Genomic DNA, 10,400 nt, shown 5'->3' on the forward strand with positions numbered 1-10,400 from the left:
AAATCATTAGCTTTGGTGGAATTCTCTTACAATAATAGTTATCAAGCATCTATCGGGATGGCACCATTTGAAGCCTTGTATGACAGAAAATGTAGATCTCCGATATGTTGAGAAGAAGTAGGAGAACGACAATTGTCGGGACCAGAGTTTATTCAAGAGATGAAAGAAAAAGTTAAACTGATCAGGAAAAGAATGAAAGCAGCCCAGGATCATCAAGCCAGCTATGCTAATAACAGACGTAGACCTTTAGAATTTCAGATTAGCGATTTTGTTTTCTTGAAAGTATCACCATTTCGTGGTACTATGAGATTTGGGCGTAAAGGGAAATTAGCTCCTCGTTATATAGATCCGTACGAGATTGTTGAGAAGATTGGTATTTTAGCGTATCGTTTGAATTTGCCGCAGAGTTTATCTGCGATACATGATTTATTTCACGTATCTATGTTGTAGAAGTATGAACCATATCCTTCTCATATCTTGAGAGCTGATGATGTGGATTTGGATAGTTCCCTTAGCTATGTTGAGTATCCAGTGCAGGTTCTTGATCGTAAAGAAAAGCAACTTAGGAACAAGACGATTTCTTTGGTTATGGTGGAATGGAGTAGACATGAGAGAGAAGAAGCTACATGGAAATTGGAGTCTAGAATGCGTCAAGAATGGCCTCATTTGTTTGACAATGTCATGAATTATGTCATGCACTCTGATTTCCCTATGTACTATCAGTGGTAGATGCTTGAGTCCTTTGTATATAAGTTTGATGTGTGTTAATTTCAAGGACGAAATTTTCTTTTTAGAGGGGGAGAAATGTAAGGACCCGATTTTAATATGTTAATTAATTTGTGTGTTAAAAATATGTATTAATAAATATCGGTTTATAGACGATATTAAAATGCATATTTTATTTATAGAGCACACAGGAGTTAAAATAACTCAAACAGGGTCAAGATCCAACCCCGAATGAATAAAATAGGACACACCTTTTAATCAATATATATATAATAGCTATATGATATATATAATCTCTCTCCTCATAATTCATCATCTTCCACGTCTGCGTCTTCTTTTTTCTTTGCATTTCAAATCTTTGCTGTCACTTTAAATTATCATATCTTCTTCGTTTTTGGCTGGATTTCAAAAGTAAATATAGATTCGAACTCCTCTCGACGAGAGCTAGCTAGTGATACCGATTTTGTAAGGTTTCGTCGTCGTATCAAGAACTCGATTCCGACCAGCCGCCGCATTTTCGTCGTTCTGCCGTCGTCGATCGCCGCCTAGGGTAAGAAGAGGTGGTTTAAGTTGTGTTCGGCCATATTCGAGGTCTGAGAGGTATAATTTCGAATTTAGGGTTTCAAATTTTGGGAATTTTGATTCAATTGACTTCCGATAATTGATATTTGATTTATTATTGCTTGTAGGTATTATATCGGAGTCGATTGCAGGTATTGGCTATTTCTCAAAAATTATTCTGCCATTATTTCGAATTTCCATATTATTTTAATTGGGATTTTCGAAGTTTAGAGTTGCTTAAATCGTTGTTTGGATGTTTAGACATGTTAGAATTGTTCTATATTAAGTTCGGAATTTAATCGCAATTTTCTAAAAAATGTTAGTTTAATTTTTAGACTTAGTTCCGATAATTCTCAGATTTGTACAAGGGAATAGGAATTAATATGAAATAAATTGTTTTTCCACAGGATTGGATTATTCGAGAATTACTTGAGATATTTTTGTGGTAAATTAAGTGTTGGTTGAGGTACGTATGAGCTGTTTACATTACGATGCATATAATCACATGTAATGATATAAGTATTTTGTAATGAGTGATAATGTGCTTTATGTGCTTATGTGAATTATATGTTTGAATTCACTCATTTACATTGATTGTTAATGTGCAGAATTGAGAATGATCCCTATTTTTTTTAATAAAATAAAATAAATTTCAAATACATTTTTATTGACAATATTAAGGGATATTCGTCAAATAAGCATGTTAACAGTTTTTCATAGCACGTTGAGCATTGAATTCTTTGACTGCTATTTATATTGATATCTTGAGATGTATTGAGTCATCATGGAGCGAGTGACACTGTTTAGTGCACTCCTGAGATAGCATGAGGCACGGACAGGTAGCTCCTGTCGCCCTCCGATGCTTCGAACGACACTCTTGATGACAGCATGAGGCTGGACGGGTCACTCCTATCACCCTTCGATGCTACGTGTGTGGATTAGCAGTGATGATTCGAGGTCTGCTGCGTTCCTGGCATGGGTGGCCACTAAGATTATTGTGATACGATTATTTGGACTCCATTTGGTATCCCTTATTCTATTGATACATGTCACGCATTGCATTGAATTTCATTGCATTGTACTTGATTTTATTCATGTCAGTTATATTTGTCGTAATTTTCTAGTTCGTCGTACTAGGATCCGACCCCGGTTTTCTTTTTATGATGTGGTTGTTTTTTATTCCATAGCAGGTTATCCAGGGGGACTTGACACATCTGGTGGAGCGTCATCTAGTGGTACCCAGTGAGTCGAACGTGGAGTCAAGTTCTCAGATATATGTATATATCGTATTAGCGAGATTTATATTTTCCGGGGACGTGCCCTGTGTATTTGTATTGATGGTTTTTACCTTGTTTTGTAATTGTTGGTGTGATCGAGCCTTGCCGGCTCTGCATGTGTTTAGTCCTGGCCAGTGCGGCTATAGGTTTGTAAATTAATGATGTGACTCTATTTTCGAGTATATATTGTTTTTTATATTGTACAGGTTTTTGGGATGTCCTATTTACGAATAGGTCATGCCAAATTTTTTGTAGGCCCAAAACGCAAATTTTTAACTCGTTTTCGCTGCTTACATTAATTAATCCTGATTGTTTGCTCATTAAATATAAATCAGGACACGGGCCCTTTCAATTTTCTCAAATTTGAAATAATTCCAAATATATTTGGAATAATCTCGGGCATTTACGGCAGAAGAAGATACACAATTAAGAATGAGATAATCATTCTTTGCACACGCACAAAGATGTTATGATTTGCTACATAACACATATTATGATGCTTATGATGAGTTTTTATTTTCAGTGAACTATAGCTCAATTACATTTGTTTTGGTTATCCAATATCATGTGCACTACTTTTTCAAATGCAGGAGATGAATGCATTGTTCATTATTCAATGAGATCATATGTTTTGATATCATTCATTGTTCAATGTTTATAATTGCATAATTAGTTTTAGTTCTCATCTTCAACAGTTGTTGAATGTGATATTTAGTCATCGATTATCTCAATTTATAAGATGACACATGTATTTGAAATATACTATTAAAAGAGCATGTGAGATCATGGGGTCTGACACAACACATAAAAAATAATAGAACATATGCGGCCTAATTGAGCATGTATTATTCTAATTTTTAGGACAAAAATTTGGGTCCTTAAGATCTACGTTGCCAATTGCAAAAAAATTAGGTTCAAATTGTCCCGAATTTGGAATAATCTCAAATATATTTAGAATATTCTCGAACATTTGCGGCAGAATAAGATACACAATTGAGAATGAGAGGCTCATTCTTTGCACACGCTAAAAGATGTTATTATTTGATGCATAACATATATTATGATGCTTATGGTGAGTTTTCATTGTCAATGAATTATCGCTCAATTACATTTATGTTGGTCATCCAATGTCATGTAGTCAAATATAAGAGATGAATGCATTATTCATTATTCAATTAGATCACATGTGATGATATCATTCATTACTTAGCGTAATTAATATAGTTCTAATTTCAAAAATTGTTGAATATGATATTTTGGTATCGATTACCTCAATTTGTAATACGACACATGTATTTGAACTCCACAAATAAAATAACATATGTAATCCTATAGTATGACACAACATGAGCTAGAACAGTACACATGCGGCTTAATTGAGCATATAATTAATGTTCTACTTAAAAGGATAAAAATTTGGGTCACTATGATCGACCTTTCCAATTTATAAATTAGGTTCGAATCGTACCTGATTTGGGATAATTTCAAATACATTTGGAATAATATCAAACATTTTCGGCATAAGAAGATAGACAACTGGGAATAAGATATTCATTCTTTAGTCTTTACACATGCACAAAAAAATGATATGTTTCAGTAAGAATCAACTTAAATGATTGAGTAAAATAATGAAATGGTTTGTAAAGTTCTACTTTTGAAAAAGTACATTTGATATGAGATCACTATCATTCTTGTTCCAAAATTGTATTTCACAAATTGTCTTATAATTAGCATTGACATCAAATAACCTTTTTAGTACCCAGATTTTTTGAATTGAATATTGACATCAAATAATTAACCTTATACACTCAAATAGTACCCAATATTTGTGTTCATGTGATCCATTTTTTCTATTCAATAATATTTGTGTATATTCGAATACACAGTTTATGTGTTTTAGTGCTCAAATGTTTCTAATTAATACTCAATTTAGATATTTTTGTACTTTAATTTTACAAAACTGTAAATAAAAGTTTTGAATTGAACATTGTAATAAAATGATATCAACAATTCGGATACACAATTTACTTGTTCTACTGCATAATTTACTTTAATTATTACTCAAATTATATACTTTTTTATTTTGATGTTTCAAAAGAATATCCAAATTTATTTTTTTTGAATTTGATATGTCTCGTTTTGACTCATTTTTTAAACATAAATTTTTTAAACAAACAACCACATTACAAAGTTCAAGAAGTAGTTACATTTTAGAGTTTAATACACATAAACAACATTAAAAATTCAACATCACATACCCTGACCACACCTCATAACCACATACAAAATTCACCATTTTTTTTTTTGAATAAACACATGTCAAATCCAAAAATACTCTTGAAACAACTCTTTCTCATGCATGCGTCATAAGGTTTTCGCAAATCCTGCTCGAAACATGCTCATTTTGCAATAATTCTCATATTTTCTCAGTTCATCGTCATCACGAGCAAGATATTCTACCTATATGTATAACTAAATGTCACAGTTAATATTTGCACTCTATTTTCGAAATTATAGTTTATCTGCATAAATCTCGTCAATGTCGTAACTTGAAATTCGTACCCGAGTCTCTGTCCTTGGCCTCATCAACCTATTTAATGTCCTGATCATTTCTACAACGAGAGATATCAATGCAAAACATAACATTACATAAATATCATGAAATTCAGAGATATAAAAGTTCATTAATAAAATGCATTTAATAAAACTCAATTAATTTATTTTAATTATTGAATTACACACAAATATTAATCGCTCAATGCAATTCTAATTATCAAAATGCCTATACTAAAAACGTAATAAAAAATTTAGTTTTTAGCACAAAACCACCAAAATTGGGCACTAAATAACTACAAATTAGAACTATATTACATGCCTATTTTTTTTGTTTTCAAGAAACAACCACAAAATTAACGGATTAGGATCCCCTACTGTGGGGGATCCCACTGTGGAGGAACCGGCCTCCACGGCACACTTCCTTTTCCTTTTATTTTTTTTTCGTTTGTTTTCTCTTTTTTTCCAAGTTTTGTAATTTTTTTTAATTCTTTAACTCAACAAATTTGTTTTTCTCCCTTTTTTAAAAAACAAAAAAAAATTGGCTTTATTTTTTATTTTCTAATTTATCCAATTTCTTTTCAATTTTTTAATCCAATTTTTTTTTAAAACAATTTTTTGCCTCCAATTTCTACATGCTCAACTCGTCTATTTTTTTTTTTTCAATTCAAGTTTTTTTAAATTTACAATAAATAAGAGGAAATTTTGAAATTTTGGGACCTGAATATTCGGGAACACGAACCCGACATATTTCAAGACTTGAATATTCCGGACCGCGAATATTCGGGATCTCTCGAGTAGGGAGAATAAATTTTGAGATTTTTTTAGTTTTCAAGATTTTGTTCAAAAAACACAAAAAGGTGATTATTTATTTAAAAAATGCTATTTAGAAATTTATATTTCTAAATATAAAATAAATATTCGACTTAAAGCATATAATATTAAAATATTTATGATAATTCTTCAAATTTTTTTGTTAAAAGAAGAACATCATACGATATATCATATAATTATTAATAAAATATTATGATAAAAATTATTGGATAAATTTTAGTAAATATATTGTCAAATTACATCTTTTATTCTAAATATTTGTTCTAATTAGATAATTATAAATATCAATTAATTAAATTATAAATTTAATTTTTAAACAAGAAACAAAAATAAAATATCATTTCATGATTCTACTATATGATTTTTTCAATAATAAAAAATTACGTGAATTAAGTCGACAATTAATTGTTAGACAAAAACTCTTATGAAACGGTCTCAAGGGTCATTTTTTTGAGACGGGTCTCTTATATGGGTTATCCATTAAAAAGTATTACATTTTATGTCAAAAGTATTACTTATTATTATAAATATGGGTAGAGTTGACTCGTCTCATGAATGAGACCGTCTCACAGAAGTGTTACTCTAATTGTTATATGTGTTGAAACACAATAAAATTTAACTCAATATATTATTAAAATTATTAATAAAATATATTATAATATTATTTCAGGAGGGATCGAGAATCCCCTCGGGATAAGGTTTCATTCTCGATCTCTCTCCCGATATTAATTTAGACGAGAAATATTGCAAAAACTCGGTTCAAAAAATTTTGGGTTGTAATTTTTTCGGAACGAAAATGAGATGCGATTCAGGAAGGGTCGGGATTTCGAGAATTTTTGTCGTCCCTACAATTTTTGTAAAAAGAAACAAAATTGGGTAAATTAGAAAATAACAAAAACTAATTTTGTTTAAAAAAAGAAAGAAAAAACCTGTCGAATAACTTGAGTTAAACATACAAAAAATACAAAAACTTAAAAGGGGGAAAAAAAGCAAATAAACCAAAAAAAAAAAAAGAAAAAAAACAAAAGAAAAAGGAAGTGTTGTGCCGTTTTCTCCACAGCACCCCCTACTGTGGGATCCCCACAATAGGGGATCCTGATCCAAAATTAACCACCTAATTGCTGAGCATGCATCAAAATATTTCAGTTTAATTTATTGCTTCAAACCCTAAAAAATAGTTACCAAAATGCAATAATCTAATCTAAATTAAAATGAAAGAAATGTTCATAATATCAAAAAAAAATGTAATTGAATAATTCGAAATGAATAAATTTAAAGACTATCCTATTAATGAATGCTCATTTTCATTTTTTTTTAAAAACAAACCTAAATTGCAGAGTACAACGAATTTAAAGAAGATTATCGTTTGAGTTACCAAATAAATTATGAAATCAAATAGCATGACAAAAAAACCGGTGCTAAACCAAGTTGGGATCGAAGATGGATTACCAAAACTCAAATCTTCTGAGTCACATTCCTGTTATCCTCTTCGTTAGTTTCATGGACATGAACAGAGTTTAAAACGAGTACGTCGATAAATAGGCATAGACTCTTTTCCTCCTTCAGTGTTCTTCTTTGGGTTCCTTCCAATATAGGTACTGATTTTGTTCTTGATATTTGTTGTTTGTTTTTTATGGGTTTTGACGGTTTTCAATGGTGAATATTGGAAGTAAACATTGGGTTGTCAATTTTAATAATATTATATATTCATGAGGGTAATATTGAGTTTTTATTAATTTTTAAGGGTATTGTGGTATTTTGAAAGACACGTCGTTTTCCCAAAAACATTGTTTGCCCACAATTCAAAGCCAAAAAAAAACGGAAGCATATATTAATTGCTCTCGTTGAGAGTCGAACTCAAGACCTCCCGCTTACTAAACGGGTGCTCTAACCAACTGAGCTACGAGAGCCAATGATTATACATAAAAATTTTGTTACTATTTATTTGTTACTTCAAATAATTGATTTATATTTGCGATTTGCACCCTGTGCCCGACAATCTCCTCCGTTTCTATTTCTGTGAAATCATGCAGGTAAAAGTGAAATCCCTGCAAACCCTAAACCCTAAATTTTTTCTTCTTTCAAATATTCTTATCTGAAACAGGCTTGCTGTTGAACTATTTATTCCTCTCTTTCTTTTGATGCAGGCTAGTGACAGATTCAATATCAACTCACAGCTCGAGCATTTACAGGCCAAATATGTCGGTACTGGACATGCCGATTTGACTCGATTGTAAGGGGAAAAACTATGTGTCTTTTCATTTTTATGCGTAAAATTTCTTGCTTATTTTGTTAATTTTCTTCTTAAAAAAAAACAATTACTGCTTTACAGTGAATGGGCTGTGAATATTCATCGAGATACTTACTCTTCATATGTTGGTCACTATCCGATAATGGCTTACTTCGCCGTCGCAGAAAATGAGTCCATTGGGAGAGAGCGCTACAATTTTATGCAGGTGCCCTTTTGCTGAATTTTTTTTTGTCTCGGTGGCTAATCTTATTTCCTGTATTTGTGCCCTTTTGTAGCTTGCGATCATGTTGATTGTTTTTCTTGCTTTGACAAAATTACCCGGTGTTGGTCTACTGGCTTAGTCCTCTGGTTGTGATATTGAGTCATTGAAGCTCAGTGAACTTTTTTGGATTTTTGTGTTTGATTTTGTTCTTGGGTATTTGCGAGGCTGTAGGTTTCCTGCGTTTTACAGGACTTTATATGATTTTCGTTTGGATGGTTGGTGCTGCTATAATCGGTGTTTTACTTGGTGCACTGGCTGTGGTTGATGTACGAGAATTGTTGGGGCATGTTCTTGTAGGAAATTTGTGAACTTTTATCCATTAGTTAAGGTCTATATTGTCTTCATTTACTGTGCTATTCTATTTATATTGTTAAACAGTGAAGTGCATATGATGGATATCAGATATCTGGTCTATCAGTAGAACTTCATGAGGTTTTCGTTTTGGTATCTAGTCAATCTTTAGGTCTGTTAGCTCTATCGAAGAGTGACAGTTACAATGTATGCAAACTAGGATTTGATATATTACATATTATTAGTCGAGTTGGAACAATGGTGGAATTGAACTTATGTTCTCAACATACCTCTGTTGATGTTAAATTTGTGTGAAACAACTTTGTTTATCTCAACGAAGTAAAGAGTTTTGTTCTCCGTCTCTGACATTTAGTCATCTTCTTAATTTGCATTTCTTGGATCCTGTAACATATAAATATAGATATAGAAGTGAAAACATTGAAGATGCTACAGGTTTTACTTTTCCGAGGCATTGTTGCTTTCCTTAGTTATCCCTCATTCATTATGGGTCAATTTGGATAGAGAAGCTGGCTTTTAAAAACATTTTACTAAGTTTTTTAAATAGCATTTTAATATATTTCTCCATTTAAGCGTCACTTTGTCCCCCCGTCCCACCCCCCCCCAAAATAAAAGGGTTTGTCTTATCCACATGCTGTCTATATGCGGATGTTGAATGTCTTGAGGAAATTACATGTATCATTCTTTGAAACATGCATAAATTTGTCATATACGTCTTTTACTTTTGAAATATTTACATATTGTTAACTGTGTGGATCTCGACATGAAATAGCTCCTGTTCAAGCAACACAACTTGGAATGACTATCCTCCTCCCCCTTCCTTAGCATAGACCATGTCGTTTGCATTGCATGGAAACGACTGATACGTGATATTTTTATTTTATCATTTTCCTAGTTTTATACCACATTGTCTTCTGCATGAGGACCCAAGATCTCAGTCTAGAAAACCAAATGTTTCGCATGTGGTCTAATTGTTCAGACGAGATGGTTGTCTTAACTCTTGAGAATTTGTTTTTATCCACGTACAGAAAATGCTTTTGCCCTGTGGTCTGCCTCCCGAGAGAGAAGATGAATGAAGGAATCATCCATCGGAGATCATGGCTGTCGGAAGCTGAAGTTTGCACTTTCTGGATGTTTTGGAAATTGTTTCCTACCTGCTGAAAAAACCCTTTATCTTAATTATCTTTTATCAGAATTATCTATCGCTCGGCTCGGCTCAGTTAGCTTGAAGAATTTTTTATGCTTGATTCCTAATACATGTTTATCATGCTATCTTTCCCTGGACTAAATTTTCACATTGCTTCACAAGGTGGCATGGGTTTTGTGTACTTTAAAGTGCTTTAGTTAATGAGTAATATCGGTTTTGGTACATGAACTATTGATAAAATGTCAAATTGATAAATGAATTATTGTAAATGGTTTAATTGGTAAATGATCGGATTAAAAAGTCAAATTTATCCTTAATATAAAGTGCTATCAAGTCCAAAATATTAATAAAATTTGATTAGGTACATATAAAATTTTATTTTTGATTTCATTTATTGATTAATTTTAGAAATATATAATGTTTATTTAAAATTATATCATTTTCAATTCAAATTATACAATAAATATTGTAATATATTGA

General features: G+C 31.7%; 1 protein-coding gene and 1 non-coding gene across 2 annotated transcripts; one reads left to right on the forward strand and one right to left on the reverse strand.

Moving 5' to 3' along the window:
• Positions 1 to 7,787: 7,787 nt before the first annotated feature.
• On the reverse strand, positions 7,788 to 7,861 carry TRNAT-AGU (transfer RNA threonine (anticodon AGU)). The gene has a single exon. It is a non-coding gene; the product is annotated as a tRNA-Thr (tRNA).
• A 138-nt stretch (positions 7,862 to 7,999) lies between these two features.
• On the forward strand, positions 8,000 to 10,142 carry LOC140875467 (uncharacterized protein At4g14342). Its single transcript, XM_073279153.1, has 3 exons — positions 8,000 to 8,184; positions 8,284 to 8,407; positions 9,802 to 10,142. Exons 1-3 carry the CDS (start codon positions 8,093 to 8,095, stop codon positions 9,847 to 9,849), a joined length of 264 nt encoding a protein of 87 aa, XP_073135254.1. The 5' UTR covers positions 8,000 to 8,092; the 3' UTR covers positions 9,850 to 10,142.
• The last annotated feature ends 258 nt before the right edge of the window (positions 10,143 to 10,400 follow it).

Source organism: Henckelia pumila, chromosome 1 (assembly GCF_033568475.1).
Source record: "Henckelia pumila isolate YLH828 chromosome 1, ASM3356847v2, whole genome shotgun sequence".
NCBI classification, from domain to species: Eukaryota; Viridiplantae; Streptophyta; class Magnoliopsida; order Lamiales; family Gesneriaceae; genus Henckelia; species Henckelia pumila.